The following is an 18,827-nucleotide window of genomic DNA, read 5'->3' as shown; positions in this document are numbered from 1 at the left end:
ATAAATAAATAAATAAAATGTCCATAAGGTATACAATCCTCACATGGCAAACCAAATGTTGATTCTTTGGTTTAAAAGTTTCCTCCCATCCCTTTTATATAAACGAAATAATATTATGAAAACAGAAACATTAGAGTTGACCCTTTCCCATTTGTTCAGTTTCCATTTAATATGATTCTTCATCTTTAGGCAAAGCCTTTTACAGGCTGACCCTAATTTACCTCTTTTGCTTCATCTCTGGTAAGACTCCATCACTGTCGCCCTAAACTTTCACCAGCCCCACCCACCTGGACACTCAGCTCCACCCATTTTTCCAAACCACTCTTGACAAAGGAGGCAGTAGGTAAGATCTGAAATCAATCCTGTGGTAAAACAACCAATATCTAATGTGCCTGGGTGACCTCTGGGAACCAGAGCTGGGATGGGCCCTTCTCTGATACTTAACTCTTTCCCACACCTCTGAGCACACTATGCGTGGCCTTCTAACTCGGTTTCTGACTGCACCTTCCACCCCATTACTGAGACTGAGGGTCTTCCCTATGCCCAGACACTTAACTGAGGCCTGACAACTTTCCCAGCCCACTTCCAGATCAGTTACCACTTGAGACCCTGCCATAAACCAGAGAGACCTCAGAACACCCTCTGGCCACCGTCCACTAGACTTTCAGTATCAGTTCTCCAGCCCAAAGACCTCCCACCACATTGGAGAATTGGCCCAGATTTACCATGGGTCTTTTGACATCACGATTTGGGCTGCTGATGCTAAAGAGAAGCTTAAAGAAGAAATAGGCAAACGCACGTATAAATAAAGAAAGCTTCCATTTCTTTTGACGAGGTATAAAAGGAGTCTCATATAAATGAAGATAACAGGCCATGTTCCTGGGTGTAACAAGGAGTCAAGGCCAGGAAGCACTGAAAACCCAGGTGAATCCATTAAACCTTCAGTGGCACCAATCTGCTAGCGGGTCGATTTTCTAATCAGAAAGACTCTGGTGTAGAAGACCAATGGTTGGATTCACCCAGGCTTGATGTTTTGCCAAGCAGACATGAGAGAAGGACATGGGAACAAGAGCTGATGGTCTCAAAAGAGAGACTGGGGTGATGGGGAAAGAACTGAATATAGAATGTGGATGACAGACCAAGAAAATGTAGAGGAATCAAGAATGTGGAAAGCCTAATAAAACAAAGTGCTAGAAGCTCTTTGGTGGAGGTGATGTCCAGAAAGAGGAATTCTGGATGTGAGATTTCAGTGATGAAGTGTGGAAAATGACAAAATGCATCATTATGGCTGTTGAAGGACTTGAAGGGGGAGACGAGGGGAAAGCTGCCAGAGAAAAGTAGGTCGAAACCCTTAGAAGCTGTGTCATTCAAATAGATCTGGACCAGAAGGACCAAAGCCACATGGCAAAGTGGAACCCCTCTTAGAATGGTTGGGGAGCTAACTTATTGAGGACAATTAGACACGGAGCAGAAAAAAGAAACCTGAACTGTCTTTAATTCTTCCATTTCTAAAGTTGAGGATGAGGAGATAAAAGGAATCCTCAGTGTAAATTTTCTGGTTGATTCTATAAATACAAATGTAACTTCACCAAGAAAAGTTATGAAGCATAATTCCCTGATAGGAATAGTACCATTCTGGGTGATATGATACCACAGCATGAGTTTTCAGGGATCTATATCTCAACATTAATGAAATCGAACCCATCCCAAAGTTACCTTTAAGCATGGCAAAAAATGAACTCAGGGGATAACTATTAAAACTTAAAACAGAAAAAAAATTACACTTGACACATATTTATTTCATTAGTTTAGAAAGCTATTTACAACCCATTAAAAGTTGTGATACATACAACTAAAGAGAAATGGCAGAAGAGAGGCACCTGGATGGCTCAAGTTGGTTAAGTGGCCCATTTTTGGTTTTGGCTCAGGTCATGATCTCACAGTTTCATGGATTCCAGCCCCGCATTGGGCTCCATGCTAATAGTGCAGACCTGCTTGGGATTCTCCGTCTCCCTCTCTCTCTGCCCCTCCACCACTCACGCTGTCTCTGTCTCTTTCAAAATAAATAAATAAACTTAAAAAAAAGACAGAGAGAAAGAGAGTAATGGCAGAAGAAAAAAATGACACGTATTCTGTTAAGGTCAGATCAGTGTCACCATCCACTAATTTATCATGGAGAGCACGAATCTTCATCAACAGTTCTGGAAGAAACAGAATTCTTGGCAGGAAATTAATTTTTAACTAAACACTTTTTATATTTGTCTTCCTAGGTGGGCCCCTCTTTTAAACTTGCAGTTGGGTTTATTATTCATTTTCTGAGAATCAATTTTTATTCATCCTTGTACACAGAAATTGGGACCTTTAATTGAAACTACAAAAATCTCTAAAAAAATTGATTAATGTAATTGTTGAGGTCTCATAAACTTTAACAAGTCAATGTTTGATATTGATGTTTGACATGAGTTTCAGTTTTAAAATTGTAAGTGAAAATTGTGCAAAATAATGAGGAAGAAATGAGAAAACACACACACACACACACACACACACACACACACACACACACACGCGCACCCTTTTTGTTTCTTTCTTCTAAATCCCAAAGTGACTCAGATGCTATGGATCACTTTATTTCCAGCTAGCATAAAAGTATGCCAATACTTTTCTCACACTGAAATTTTTGGGAGAGAGTGGGTATCTTTTCTATTGACTTCAAAAATTTAGGGAAAAAACTGTGGCAAAAAAAGAAAAAAAAGCCAGATCAAATGAAAACATATCTTTTTAACAGAACAAAATACACCAAAGAAACAGTTAACATGTGTGTTATAGGGGGGAAAAATCATACCTTTTTACTTCATGTTTCAAAGATTAATTCAATTATTTAAAATTTTTCCATCAAAGATAACCCTCTCACTTTAAAATAAGAAAGCTGAGAATAAGTACAACTATAGTTATTTCATGTTTCATTCTCTGAAATACATGCATTAACATAAAGCTACTTTTCAGCTTGACATAGTAATGGTTAAACCATCACAGACAAGGATTCTATAACCTATCTTTTTTTTTAATGTTTATTTATTTTTGAGAGAGAGAGACAGAGCACGAGCAGGGAAGGGGCAGAGAGAGAGGGAGACACAGAATCCGAAGGAGGCTCCAGGCTCTGAGCTGTCAGCACAGAGCCCAATTCGGGGCTTAAACCCACAAACCATGAGATTGTGACCTGGGCCGAAGTCAGACGCTTAACCGACTGAGCCACCCAGGCACACCTATAACCTCTCTGTCTTAATTTGACAACTTAATCTCCAACACTGGATCTGGAACACTTGCTGACCAAAATATTTTATGAACTATTCCTGGAATTATCCAAGATAAATAATAAAGCGTATCACACTGAGTGATTTTTCTTTTTAGAAGACCATGGTAAAATCTTGCAAAGATTCGATTGAACGGTAGTGTCCCTCTGGAGATTAATTTGGCAAAGATGCTGTGGCCGGAAAAGTCTTTTTCTGGTGAGATGTAAGAAAAGATAAAAGCAATAAGTATTCATTTGTCCTTTTCCTCCCTGTGGTGACAATATAAAAAGGGTTTATCTACCTTTCTTCTTGATTGCAGCATTAATTTACGATAACGTGTTCCCTTGTAGACAGTCCACTTATAGATGCTTTGGCCCTGGCACCTGTATTCCTCCAAATTTTCGCTCTGAGAAGAAATACCTCATGCTCTGAGACGACGTGTCATAAAATAATGTATGCATGGAAAGCGTGAATATGAGTCAGCATTTTTTCCTTTAAAATTGGTCAATCCAGAAGAAGACAAATCATTAAAAACCGCCCTAAATATCAAAGGTTTTATTTCAGCAACATATTTTGAGATTCATGACTGAATCGGAGTAGATCATGATGAGAGTTTAAATCAAGAGGACTATAAAGCACTAACCAAAATGCTGATGACCAAAGAAGAGAGGTGATTGGGTAAATGTCAGCAGAACTACTCACAAACATGTTTTTTTGCTTTTACGAAAGCTTCAAATACAATGCCATTCTAATTAATTTTATTGATTAAAATGACAGTTTCTCTACATGTCAGAGTAAAAATAATCAAATAGTGTTGCCTTTAAACACTTTGCTTGTTGCTGAGAGGGTATCAATTTATCCTTTTATCCTTGAAACAAGATTAGATTTTCAACCAAGATGTGACTGGCAGAATCATAAAAATTGAAAAAAAAGTATCCTATTTCCTTTGAAAATATCCTGTCCAGTATTTGCCAGATTCTTAGCTTATGTTTGTTCTTGCATCCACAAAGCCTTTAATCTTGCCTCTCTTCCTGGAACAAAACCAGGGATCTCAAACAGCAAGACTTTTTCTTTCTAAATGTGAAGCGTTGGTGTCAAATCTTAGCCAGAATGTGTGCTCCCATGCACGACTACAAATCTGTGGTCAACAGGGTAGAATCATTCTACTGTGACACCACTCGCCCTTTCTCCAAGTTCAGAGCAAACAGATCTTTTTGAGCAAAGTTGCCACAAACACTGGCTGGGGATAAACCACAAATGCGGACTATTTTTGTAGAACTGATTCTTCTTTCTTTAAACTAGAAATAAACTCCCTTAGAATTTGAATACAAAAATTAAAGAGGTTTTTTTTTTTCTTTTTTTAATGTACTTTTTACCCAAATTTTGAAGGAAATCATGCTGGAATAAGACCTGTGAATTTAATATATTTAACTAGGTAAAATCTGAAAAATATTTTTAATACAACTAGTTTATATTTCCCATGTATTACTTCCTCTCATTTTTCCATACCCACCCCCCCCTTTGTCAGTTTTCTAGTCTTATCCCTTTTGTTCCCTTTATGCCTGTTCTTTGTTAAAGGGAAAGTTTCCATGGTTCAAACTTCTTCCAATTTCTTTTCTCTCTCTGTTTGATATTTCACAGTAGAACCACATTTGTATATTGCTTGATTTATTTTGCAACAGTTATCACACTCGATTCTCATAAACATCCTATGATACTGTCCTAAAAGGTACTATATACACCATTCTACACCTACCTGAAATCACATACCTAGTAAGTGGTAACATAGACACCCACAGGAATCTTCCAATTGTCTTCACCCCCTCCACGGAGACCCCACAAGCAGGAACGTCTCTCTTCTTCATCAGCGTGACCTCAACAATTAGCATAGCATATGTTATACATATGTAATTATATATATATGATCATTGTAATATACTCGATACATGGAACAAATAAATGACTGAAAGCTAGATCTACTTCTTATATAAGTAGGCGATCTTAGCCTTTTCAAAGTGCTTTTTAAAATGTGAACTCCTCTGCTGAGTACATTTTATGAATTGGAAAAATCAATGACTTTGGTACGTAACTTTATTGATGAAGAAATAGTGGCTCAGTAAAACTATAAAACTTATCCATAAATAATAGTCAATAGCAGTTCCAAGCTTAGAGCCTACAAAATATCAACTTGAGAAGAATTTTGAATCCCATATGAACCTGTGGGCTACTCTTTACTCTAAGGTTGCAGTTAGGTGAAGCGAGTTATGGCTAATAATTTTCGTCATTCTGTATAGTCCTGATACTGCATATGTATCGGTGTATGTACGTGTGCAAGGCTTTTGGGATATGAGGGGAAAGAATCTTACATATTTTTACTAGCTGTCTCTAAGCAGTGAATTGAATTAAACCCAATTATTCAGTTCCTTCTAAATTCTAAAACACATAATTAAAAGATCAAAGCCTTCTAATAGTATTCAAGCCAAGATAACAGTCCCTACTGATATCACTGTTCTAAATTAACCCTCCTTTAAATAAAAAATACTCATGACCTGAAGCATTCCTAACATATGACACGTATGTTCACACGTGTGGTGCACACACGCTATTTCTTAAAATAGTCATCAAAACTCACCGCCCTGCCTTTTGGCCCTCCAGATGGCCCACTGGTTCCGTTCTGACTGAACTCCAAGATTCCCCTTCCCTAATAGCTGGCTGCAGAAGTTGACGTTGCAGCAGCTGTTCCCCACGGCCAGTGGCAGCATTGCAGGCTTGGGTGTAGCTTTCAGTACAGTGTCTTCAGGCTCTTCCTCTGCCTCCCAGTTTCGTGGCCATAACCAGTGCTTGATGGTTTAAGCAGAAAGGGGATTATGTATGCAAACATTTAAATGTCATCATCAAAAGAAGATTATTTGAAAGAACAAAAAGTATCATACCGGGTGGGACCTGTGGATCTCAGTTTCTTGGTCTCTGAAGGCAGCAAATAGGCTCATGGAAGAATCTGGTTATTAAGATAAAGAGCATATTCTTTATGAGTTATATGTCCATTTATTCAGTTAATAAAGAGTGTAGGATATATAAGGTCTCAATTAAGTGGCTAGGGGCTAAATGGAATTGAAAAAGAAAGAAAGAAATGGAAGTCACTATCTTAAAGAACTTAGATCAACATTTCCAGATAATGGGGTGCCTAGGTGGCTCAGTCAGATCATGACATCTGACTCATGATCTCACGGTTCCTGAGATCAAGCCCCTGCCACAGTTGGGCTCTGCGATAAAGCACTGAGCCTGCTTGGGATTCTCTTTCTCCCTCCCTCTCTGCCCCTCCCCGACTCCTGCATGCACGGCTCTCTCTCTCAAAATAAATAAGCTTAAAAAAAAAAAAAAAAAAAAGATTTCCAGCTAACATTTCAGTGATGTGTTTTCTCTGGGCCATGTGCTTCTGTACCTACTGGTCTCTTTGCCTCCAGTAGCCCTTCCCCCCACATCCTTCTTTATACCATTCTCCACGCTTTCCTCCTAACTAGTTAATGCTGATCATCCTTCAGATCTGACATCCAGTGTTGCCCAGTGGGAACCTTCTCTAAACCCACCTCCCAACCACAAGAGCTGTCCCTCCTCATCGTGCCTTCCACTCTCATTCACCATTAGATCTAACTTTACATTTTATTTTTTAATTATATTTAAATATATTTAATATATGCATTATATAAGAAATTGTTTTAATCATATTTAACTATTTTATTTAATATGTAGTATTATGTATTTTAATTATTTACTCTCTGTCTGTCCAGAACCTAATACCATGCCAACCATTCAGGAGGTCCCCAAGCCAATGTTCCCAAATAAAGAAATCAATTAGTAAATGATAGATATAAGACAAAATGATGTAAGCTCTTAGTGGTTAAATTTTCAAGTTTTGAGTCAGGCAGCTGGTCTCGGATCCTTCTTCAACATTTACTAGCTGGAAAAACTTGAGAAAAGTACAGAGACTAAAGTTGCCACAAACCATAGGAGATCTTTTTTTTTAATGTTTATTTATTTGTGTGTGTGTGTGTGTGTGCGCGCGCGCGCGTGAGAGAGAGAGAGAATGAGTGGGGGAGGGGTGGAGAGAGAGGGAGACAGGGGATCTGAAGCAGGTTCTGCACTGACAGCCAAGAGCCCGAGGTGGGGTTTGAAATCATGAACCATGAGATGGTGACGTGAGCCAAAACCAAAAGTTGACTGCCCCAACAGATTTTTAGGAAGGATCCTATGATGATTAATTTTACACGTCAGCTTGGCTAAGCTATGGTGCCCAATTAATACATCAAACACCAATCTAGATATTGCTGTGAAGGAATTTTTTAGATATGATTAACATTTAAACCAGGACACTCTGAGTAAAGCTGATTACCTTCCATAATGTGGGTGGGCCTCATCTAATCAGTGGAAGGCTTTAAAAGACAGACTTCCAAAAGAAAAAAGGCTGAGGCTTTCAAAACTGCAACATAGAAACCATGCCCAAGTTTCCAACCTGCTGCCCTACATGGAATTCAAACTCAAGACGGCAACCCCAACTCCTACATGAATTTCAAACCCTACAAATTTCAGATTTTCCAGTCCCCACAATCATGTGAACCAGTTCCTAAAAATCAATCAATATCTCCCCCCATGATATATATACATACCTCTCTATATATTGTATATATTGCATATACATACAGATGTGTGTGTCTGTAATATTGGTTCTGTTTCTCTGGAAAACCCTGCCTGATACAGATCCATACTAGGGAACCCAGGAGAAGCCAACAGCCCTTCTTCACACAGAAAAGAAAAGATCGACTCAGACTCGTGGAGACCAGGAGCGTTCAGCCCGGTCACCAAGGGCTTCAGCAGCAGGCACTTACTTGCACGTCTCGTCCTAGGACTTTGCCATCAGTGTGGCTCTGCTATCCCCTTCATCTCTACCATTTTTCAGGAGCTGGAGACTGACTCTTCATATGCTAATCTGCTCATCTCTTCCCTGCCTCTTATCTTCTGCTGATTCATAGTTTCTGCCTGTCTTTTCATCTTCTTCATCTTTTCTGCTTCCTCATGACCTTGGTCTGTCATGATCTCACAGCACCAACACTACTCCACAGCACAAACACTACTTAGGTTTTCTCCTAAGCCATCTGCATTTCAGCTCCCACAGCTGGTCTCTTCCCTATCATTACAACTCCCAGATCACATTGCCGACACAGAGAACTGAGTTGGCACAACTCATCTTATAGCGCCAGATCATAGGATAGGTTTCTGGGCAGCGTGTGAAGCGGTTGCCTTTGGGACAATGAGCTACAACTGGGGAGAAGTCATGTGATGCCGTGCATGGCCATCTGAGACCGTCTCTTCATGGAGAACTATGACAAAGTTTCCCTTGGAAGGAGCTGTGAGTATATGGTTAAATGTCTACGAAAAGGGACAAGGCATTGGCAGAAAAGGGAGCAGCCATAGGATGATGAGAGCAGGGTCTCTCTTCCACCCTTGGGGAGGGAGCAGCCGGCACCATCAACGGCTACAGTACAGACCACTTCTGACATGTGCTCAATCACTATCAGGGACAGAGAAGCCTTGTAATTTTCACTGGTTACAGTAATGAGAGGTACAAGTCAGATAATGATGATAGTGTTGTTATGAATAATATAAACATTGTATTCACAGTGTTCACAGTACTGACACGAGCTCTGTTCTTTTATTCTTACATTATATTGGAGAACCTTTAGAAAGTTTTATTATTGAGGCACCTGGGTGACTCGGCCGGTTAAGCATCTAACTCTTGATCTCAACTCAGGTATTGATCTCACGGTTCGTGAGCTCAAGCCCCCTGTTGGGCTCCATGCTGGGTATGAGGCCTACTTTAAAAAAAGAAAAAAAGAAAGAGAAAGAAATTTTTATCATTTTTAGGAGAGAAGGAGTTTGACCAGGAGCAGTCAAAATTCTACTGTAACGTTCATCTGCACGTTAGGGTAGATTAGCTGCCCCCTCTTGTATTCAGCTTCGTGATGTTGTGGAAAACTGCGGCGAGACTTTCAAATGACCTCAGTGGGATTAACGTGGGCCCTTATGGATCACTCGTAGCTTGGGAAATATTGCTGAACTGAACTGTGGCAAGGGCATCACTGAACAGGCACCTGGTTGGTAGGGAGCTGTACCTCCAGTAGCCTCTGGCTGTACATGACTATTTACATTTAAATACATTTTAACAAAAGTAAATTAAAATTTGACTTCTCGGGGGATGCCTGGGTGGCTCAGTCAGTTGGGCGACAGACTTTGGGGCTCAGGCCATGATCTCACGGTTTGTGGGTTCAAGCCCTGCATCGGGATCTGCGCTGACAGCTCAGAGCCTGGAGCCTGCTTCAGATTCTGTGTTTCTCTCTCTTTGGCCAGTTTTCAAGGGCTCAGTAGCCACATACGGCAAACGACTAGTATAGTGGACAGCACAGAAACAGGGCATCTGCACCACACAGAGAGGTCTATTGAACAGTGCCTGAATGGCATGCTTGCTACGAAGCTCGAAGTAAAGGGAATGGGAACACAGTCTACCAGACCTTTTCTTACAGAAGGATGACCTTAAAATTTCTAGGAAGTTACTTGTGAAGAGAGTTCCAGCAAAAAGAACTGTTGGTACATACTTACATACTGAATTTTTAAAGAAGCCGACCCATTTCCTAGAGAGTAAAATGAATACACTGTAAAATGTGGCCAAACACCAGAGCATGATACCACCCTTGAAGTCCCAAGCCCCATTACATCATTGGAAAAGCATGCCCGAGGGGCGCATGGGTGGCTCAGTGGATTGAGTGTCTGATTCTTGATTTTGGCTCAAGTCATGATCTCACTGTCATGGGATTGAGCCCCACATTGGGCTCTGCACTGAGCGTGGAGCCTGCTTAAGATTCTCTCTCTCTCCCTCTCTCTCTCTCTCTCTCTCTCCCCCCACCCCCACCCTTCTCCCCAGCTCTCTCTCTCTCTCTCTAAAAACAAAAAGTAAAAATTTTAAAAAGGCATGTCCAGATATTGGGGCATAAATGAAGTGCTTAATTTAACAAGGCCCTTATAATAGCAACAAAAATCAGAAAATTGGTGTTTCTCCAGAGAAATTTTGTATGAGTTTTTGAGAAAGAATTCTGAAGGCTAGCTTAAACATACAGCTAAGATGAGGAATTGCAAGTCTGAGGAAGGAACACTCTGGAATTCAGTAGAGAGCTTATAAGCCCTTCTCTGTCTTTCTTTAAGTTTTTCTATTTATTTATTGGGGGGGGTGGGTGGGCAGAGGATCTGAAGTGGGCTCTGTACCGATAGAGAGCCCAATGCAGGGCTCGAACTCACAAACCGTGAGATCATGACCTGAGCCCAAGCTGGATGTTTAACAGACTGAGTCACCCAGGTGCCCCAAGTCCTCCTCTTGAAGACAGCCATGTTCTCACCTGGTACTGAAGATTCCTACCCAGGTGTTGAGAGCTGTGAGAAATGTAACCACATAAGCAGGACACAGAAAATTTCCTGTACTGGAAATACTACAGGAAAAACTAGAAAGAAGATGACTTGATAACTAACCAGAAGTTGGACCGTTTCTGCACCTATAATTTCCAGCATCAACGGTTACAGAGCAGTTGACGTGGGACCCCATCAAGCTGAAGCACGACAAGACTGTTCTGTGATGACTTAAGACTAGGTGTTCACATGTTTTTTGTTGTTTATTCAACAGTATGATGAATCACCTCCATTTACTCTTTTAACCTCATAATGGGCAAACCCCTAATTAACTATAATTATAGGCTCTAAGAATATTTATTTTAATCTTTTTCATTGTAAACTTTATCCGTCAAGTTCTCTTAACCTGTTGGATTGGAAACGGGGTGGCTAATAGTATATATAGCCTATCATTCGTGTGGTTTGCCTCAGTGGTTCTGGTTTATGTCGTTGTTCATGCATAATTATTAATAGAGCTCCCTTTCACTCACAAAAGTCTTAATTTGGACAATAAATATACGGTTATCTGCCCATGATGATATTCTCTAAATGTGTTCCAAAATGTCAAGGGCAAAACGTGTTGTTTTCAGAGCCTGGTGGTTTTAGTGCCATTTTCCATCTCAGCAAATGTCACCTTAGATGGAAGACATTACTTCACCAAGTTGGCATTGTTGACCATTTTCAAAACTATTTCATTTTGATGCCTTTTTTTAACCTGTCTGTACTTTTCAAATTCAATTTTAGTGTCAATTTTGCTTAGCACAGTCTTCTTCCTGTCCTTCATTCTTCAAGATTTTTTCCCTTTGGCTTTCTATTTTTTTTTTTACCTCTGTTGTCTATTTTTCTACATTTACTATAATACATGTCTCCTATTTATGGTTCCCTTTCTTCCCACATTCAATTTGTCTGTCATGTTCTAAATGACTATTTTTGAGTAAATGATAACATTTCACAAACAACCACTGGTGGAATGGGCAATAGCTGATAACTAACCTTTTTATTCTACCTCAAATATATTATATGGAACTCAGTCTGATAGGTTAAAATTTTTAGCGCCTTTAAAAATATCTGAAAAGCAGCAATTGGTACAAATTTACCAACTGGCTTTGGGGATGGCAGTGTTTGCTTGTTTCTGGGCTGTAATACTCCCACCATGGATGACTTCAAGCCATCAACATGACATCAATCAATTTGTGAAAATTTAACAATTAGCCCTCATGAGCCAGTATGAGCTAGCTTCAGCAGGGATACAGAAATAAAAGTTCTGAAAAACAAATCACATAATAATGGTTCCAATTATTTAAATTTTATATTGTATCATAAAAGGACAATAAGCTTATATGTTAAAAATATATTGGAAATAAGCTTATATGCAAAGGTTATTAAATAATAAAATAAGCATATATTGAAAAGAATCTTCTATATGAAAAAATAATATTGAAAAGTCTATCTGGTAACCAGAAATTCAGTAAGAGCTATTTCTGACACATAATAATGCCAGGTAAATGAACTTGGCTCTATTCCCCCAAAGATTATTCTCAGATCCCAAGAACATTATTATGCAAGGTTAGGACTCCAGGCTCCATGACTGCCACACTAAAACAAATCCATGGGCCAGAACATTCCATGCGTTGGAACAGAGCCTCAGGGTAGAAAGTGAAAAAGTCAGATGCTAGCAAAGCTATAGATCACTTTACTAGCTATCAAAAATCCTTTGGTATTCAGCAAATTTAAAAGATTGCCTTCTTTCTGTTCTGAGAGATTCCAGAAGACCTAAAGATTACATTTGGGATCAGTGGTTTTTCACAGATCTAAGCATTATTTTTATTTAAAGCCAATTATAGCTTTGTTTAGTCCTATGGCTTAATATATAACAGAAACTAAAGTAGCTTAGAGGTAGGGAAAGCCCTTTGGGAAATAAATAGTTTAAGAACTACCCACATCCATCCTAAAGATTTAATCAGATATAAGAGATTCCAACTGAATGCACTAACTAGAGACACTCAGTGAAGAGTGAAATGAATAGTTTCTAGAAAACATTCTGTGGCCAAATACAACATTACCTCTGAACCTGAAATATTTGGCCTGAAGGGGAAAAAAAACTAAAGGCTGAAGATTTACTGATCCCAAATTTATGAAGATACATGTCTTGGAACACATCAGCCACAAATGCTACTGTAGATTTTTCTAAAATCCATATGCCAAACTTCATATATAGTAGATTAAAAACAAAATAGGGGTGCCTGGGTGTCTCAGTTGGTTAAGCGACCAATTCAGGTCATGATCTCACAGATTTGTGAAATCGAGCTCTGCATCAGACTCTGTGTTGACAATATGAAGCCCACTTGTGATACTCTCTCCTCTCTCTCTGCCTCTCCCCCGTTCATGCTGCCTCGCTCGCTCGCTCGCTCTCTCAAAATAAATAAACATTTTTTAAATAAATAAATTTTAAAAATAAATGAAATAGACTTGGGGCACCTGAGTGGCTCAGTAGGTTGAGTCTGACTCTTAATTTCCGCTCAGGTCATGATCTCACTGGTTTGTGAGATGGCACCCACACGTAGGGCTCCAGGATCCAGGCTCTGGACATGAGGACCTGAGGATAAGCTCTTACCATGCACAATCCTGCCATTGAACTCAATTTTTAATATTTGATACAGTGACACCTGTTTGTGATCCTGAGAGGAAAATCAGGAGCATCGGCAAAAGCTAATATAGAGCTTTGACATGGAAGAAATACTGCACTAACCCTGGAACTACCTACCCCCAGACTATTATGTGAGACTACAAAAGCCCATTATTTAAGCCACTCTTAGTTAGGTGTTCAGTTCCCTGCAGCCAACGATATCCCAGTCGATGCTGATATACTCTCCTTCCTGCCTCACTTCTACATTCCAGTCTACTCTTCGTGCCCTCTCCTGAATTCTACCACACTTTGCAGGCCAGTGTTCTAGAGATTTCACCTTTGGCCTCCTTATTATTCCATTCACTTTCTCTTTGTGCTTTCTCTCTCCCACTTGGATGATTTCAACTATGTGTATTTATTTATAGTTCACATAAATATTTACTGAAAGTCTACTATATGAGCCAAATCCTGTTCCATTTTCTAATGCTTTGGGAATATGCTGATGAATAAGAACACTGAGGTCTGGACAAGAGAAAGAGGGAAGACAGGGGAGAGGATTGAGGATCGTTTATGAGATTTATGGTGCAACATAGTGTCTATAGTTAACAAATCAGTATTGTATATTTAAAAATTTGTGAAGAGGATAGGTCTCATGCTAAGTGTTCTTACCACACACTCACGTGCGTGCGCGCGCGCGCACACACACACACGCACACACAGAAGGGAGGGGTGAGCAGGCGGAAACTCTTGGAGGTAATGGATATTTTATTACTTTGACCGTGGTGATGGTTTCACAGGTGCCTATATATCTCCAAACTCATCAAATTGTATATAATAAATATGTTCAGGGATTTTGTGTGTGTGTGTGTGTATGTGTGTGTGTGTGTGTGTGTGTGTATTTTGTTTTGGTACATCAACTATACTTCAATAAAGCTATGTTAATAATAAAAAATAGCAAAATAAGGTTCTCTTTTATGAAAATGTTCAAGTCTTTTGCCTCTTTTTCTATGGGATTATCTTTTCATATTGCTTTTAAGGAGTGTTTTATTCTAGAGACTACTCTTTCTATTCTCTAAGTTTGCATAGTATGAATGGTTGTTTCTTAAAATTTTTGTAAAACTCTGGTAAATTTATCTGGACCTGAAATGTTCTTTCTAGGAGGGCTTTTTTCTTTCTTCTTGAGTCAGTTTCAGGAAGTTATATTTTTCCGAACTCATCTCTATGTTCAAATGTATTAGCTTAAAGTTTTCTAAAATATAAATCTAAGGCTTGGGCACCTGAGTGGCTCAATCAGTTAAGCATCCTTTGGCTCAGGTTATGATCTCACGGTTCGTGAGTTTGAGCCCTGAATCTGGCTCTGCACTGACAGTGCTAAGCCTGCTTGCGACTCACTCACTCTCTCTCTCTCTCTGCCCCTCCCCTGCTTGCTATCTCTCTCTCTCTCTCTCTCAGAATAACTATCTCTCTTTCTCCCGCTCTCAAAATAAACTTAAAAAAATAAAAAATAAACATAAAATATAAATTTAAGGCTAAAAATTCCTCTCTGTTCAGCTTTGGTTGCTCCCCATAAGTTTTTATAGTATCTTTATTCAGGGATGATTCTAAATATCTTCTAATTTATATTAACAATTTCCTCTTTGAGCCTTGGATTACTTAGGACTTTCTTTTTTAATTTTCATATGTACTGATTATTTTTCTAGACATCTTTTTGTTGGTGATTTCTAACTGAACTGCATTTGTGGTTATAAAACATGCTCTGTATGATTTTGCTATCTTAAATTTGTTTACTTCCATTACAGGATGGGATACATCAATTTTTATAAATAACCCATCTGTTCTTAAAAAGAAAGGCACTTTTTCAGGGGCACCTGTGTGGTTCAGTTGGTTAAACGCCGACTTCAGCTCAGGTCATGATCTCGCGGTTCGTGAGTTTGAGCCCCATGTCAAACTCCGTGCTGACAGCTCAGAGCCTAGAGCCTGCTTCAGCTCCTCTCTCTCTCTCTCTCTCTCTCTTTCTCTCTCTGCCCCTCCCCTGCTCATGCTCTGTCTGTCTCTCTCTCTCTCAAAAATAAACATTCAAAATTAAAAAAAAAAAGAAATGCACTTTTTCAGCTCTTTGATGTCCTATATGTGACCATTAGATCAAATTTGTTAGTACATTGCTTAAAATTTTCACTCTCCTTATTGATTTTTTAAAGTAAGCTCTACACCCAATGTGCAGCTTGAACTCAGGATCCCAAGATCATGAGTCACATGCTCAACCAACTGAGCCAGCCAGGTGCCCCATCCTTATTTCTTTTCTTATTAACTAGTTCCATTACTCACTGAGAAAGATGTGATAGTATCTCCCACTATAACTGGAGAATTGTTTATTTCCTTTCACAGTTCTGTAGATTTTGCTTTATATAATGTGAAACTGTGTTATTTGGAGCATCCAAATTTGTTACATCACTTAAGGGAATCAAATATGTTTCCTTTACCTTTACTTTGGCCTTAAAGTCTATTTTTTTTAATAAATTAATATAAGTGCATAAATTTTCATTTGGTAGGCATGTGCCTGATTGACCTTTTGAATGCTTTAATCCAATCTTTCTTTACCATATCCACTGCTTTTTAAATGATTCCATAAAACTACTACCACTGTAGCGTTTTGCCTTCCAAAATAAGATTATTCACTTCTCAAAAGAAACAAGAAACAGAACTGGTATTTCTGGAATTATGGCTTGTGGTTTTGAATATCATGGGTTTGCCATGGTAAACTCTGTTGTTTCCCTGAAGACCAGTTCTTGTTTTTACTGAGCTCACGGGCTCTGTTGGAAAAATATACATGTGTGGGTGGATGCCAGGACAGGAAGAGGGAAGATGTGGCCAGGAGAGGTGGTAGTGGGTATGTATGCAATGCTAAGTGTAGGGAGGATGTGGAAAATCCAAATGCCTGCAAGGTCCAAAGAGCCAATTACACAAGGCAGGAGGGAACTGGCCAGACTGGGGATCACTTGCCCTAGAAGGCAGCTATGTATCATCTAGCAATCCTCTGTTGGGATGTTGCCAGATCATTTTCAGGAGCAACCTGAATCTAGATTTGGGTGGGAACTCTACTGAGTTTGAGAAACTGGCAACAGATTCATTTTTTTTTAATTCTCTTCCACTCATAGAAATCACATCTGCTACCTACATTTGCAAATCCTTGGCCCCACCTGCAAATCCTGGAAGAGATTGCACTTAGGAGGAAGAGAACAACTAGAGAAGGCCTTTCCCCATCCTTGCTTGCCCTCCTAATTGGGCTAACCCACTCCTCTTTATAAAGAGAAATTCCTCCTAAGGAATGTAAATCTAATTCATATCCTAGCTCTTGACAAATGGATCTTGAGATCTTTGGCTTGGTCAGCTACTACAAGCAGCATGCTATGCTGGTTGTCCCTGGAGGTACAAACGGGAAAAGATAAGAAGAGTGGAGATCACCCATGAAGGTGTACCGAACAGTCGCCACCAAAACAAAATCTGAAAGTCTGCCTGGGGCCCATGTTGGCAGCCCTGTGCCAACATCCAAATTTGAACTGATCTCACTTCTTCAGCCCAGGTCAGTGCAGTCTGAGAAAAAATATGGAAAAAAGAGGGAAGAAAAAGATAAGATGTACCCCCCTCTTCAAAAAAAGATACGTATATGCAGGCAAATGCACATACAAAATCCTTACAATTCTTCTGCTCATTGTTATTATTTCAAAATAATAAAACGTGTAAAATATATCCAGAGAACCTTTAGAATCTACCCTGCCACCAAGAGGAGGTGCTCCAACGGTGAGACGGAAAAAAAAAAAACCAATTCGATTGAGCCCCTCCCACTTACAAATCACCTTTGGCTGCTTTTGCATATGCTATTTTGTGTAGCGTTCAAAACAAAACTGTGAAGTACTTCTATTTTATAGTGCAAAAACTGGAGCACAGAGAAGGTAAATGACTTACCAAGGGCATAGATTTAATAAGTGTCAGCTGCCAGGATTCAACACTAGGTCTCCCGTGTGGAAATCCCGGTTTTTCACTCTGTCACACCTTCTGTGGTTGACAATCAGACGAGCATCTCAGCTCCAGCAGCCTGGTTCTTAGACAGCCTCGACTTCTGACGGAGCGTGGGAGCTGGGAGGGGCCAGTGCCAAGGATTCAAAACTGTGTGAAATCAGAATTGAACAGGACTCACGGCATGTAGCAAAGGCAGGACCTCCGGACGGTTGTAAGGAGACACTTATGTCTGATTGTAAAACTCCTGCGATTTCTCACCTTCCCCACAACCTTTTTCCCTCTCCTCCACACACAGACCTTGTACCCACATTACTTCTCTGAACATAAAAGCCATTTTACCTCAAATTCAAAGAAATTGCTTTGCTCTTTCCCTTTTTTTTAATCTCTTTCCACAACCCAATCAACTACTTAATTACTTTAGCTTAGCGAACTTTAGATGAGATTTCACTATCCATCTTCTTATATTTTTAGTATATTAAGATAAGTCAGTATGTATTTCCTCAGGTAAAGAGTGCACACTCTCTCTATAGATTAGAACATTTTGAATAACAAAAAATTCCTTCTGCTTTCATTATTCTTCCCATGAACAGAATTTTATCTATACCTGTTTAGAAATACTGATCACATAAAGTGCATATCCGTAGCATGCTATTCTGACACACTTTTTTGACTGGTCATATATGGTCATTGTATTGAATTCATTGTACAAGAAAACAAGGTATTTTCTTTTAGCCAAAAAATAAATAAATAAATGAACAACAGAGTAAATTATTAAATTAGTTCTCATCCTCTTCAATATGCACAGTACAAAATTTCTTAGGGAATTGTGATAAAAGACATTTCACTAGAAAAGAAAATCCATAATTCATATGCCATCTCTCTGGTTAATTCTCAGATTGACCCTTCAGAGCAAAGCCTATAATCATTCTTCAGCATTTTCATCATCAAAAGTTTATCTTACTAATAAAAGTTACACATGTGTAACCCATCTCCCAACATTGTGAATTTTAACTAATTCTTGGTCCTTATTAGACATTTTGGGGATCCATTCTGAAGTGAACAGCTTCTCCCCACTCAGTCTGATCTCAGGTCCACCTTGCTCATAATTGCTTTGTATCTCCAAAATTTATAAGGGCCGTAATAAAACATTTAGTAAAGACATTGTCTTATTTGCCTCACTGGGTATCTGTCACAGTGCCTTGGAATGAACTGTGGAAGGAAGGGAGAGAACACATGGAAACTATAAACAAGTAGGTCCTTGCCCATGGAAGGGAGAAAAGAATTTAACTCTACCTTCCAACATTCTGGCTGGTCTAAGAATCAAATTGACAGGAGACAGATTAACAGGGGAAAAAAATCAAAGTCTAATAACCTGGATACCTCCTGCACACAGGAGAGAGACCAAG

At 39.3% G+C, this 18,827-nt stretch overlaps 1 protein-coding gene across 1 annotated transcript; it reads right to left on the bottom strand.

The window, feature by feature from the left end:
* Positions 1-4,816: 4,816 nt before the first annotated feature.
* Positions 4,817-17,856, bottom strand: LOC147584690 (uncharacterized). The gene is made up of 5 exons (XM_086720245.1): positions 17,368-17,856; positions 16,867-16,995; positions 6,224-6,288; positions 5,923-6,130; positions 4,817-5,164 (listed from the first exon to the last, which is right to left on the bottom strand). Exons 2-5 carry the CDS (start codon positions 16,868-16,870, stop codon positions 5,061-5,063), a joined length of 381 nt encoding a protein of 126 aa, XP_086576371.1. The 5' UTR covers positions 16,871-16,995; positions 17,368-17,856; the 3' UTR covers positions 4,817-5,060.
* Between the last annotated feature and the right edge of the window lie 971 nt (positions 17,857-18,827).

The sequence above is a fragment of the Puma concolor genome, chromosome A1 (assembly GCF_028749965.1).
Source record: "Puma concolor isolate L17-30 chromosome A1, mPumCon1.1.hap2, whole genome shotgun sequence".
In the NCBI taxonomy this organism is placed as follows: Eukaryota; Metazoa; Chordata; class Mammalia; order Carnivora; family Felidae; genus Puma; species Puma concolor.
The sequence above is the reverse complement of the archived record's forward strand: the minus strand, read 5'-3'. Positions and strand labels throughout refer to the sequence as shown.

Bases quoted from the DNA above. Each gene is read 5' to 3' on its own strand.
- LOC147584690 (XM_086720245.1), bottom strand. The intron at 6,131-6,223 runs GTATGATACTTT...TAAACCATCAAG, and splicing joins AGATCCACAGGTCCCACCCG to CACTGGTTATGGCCACGAAA. The intron at 5,165-5,922 runs GTGAGTTTTGAT...CTAATTGTTGAG, and splicing joins GAGGGCCAAAAGGCAGGGCG to GTCACGCTGATGAAGAAGAG.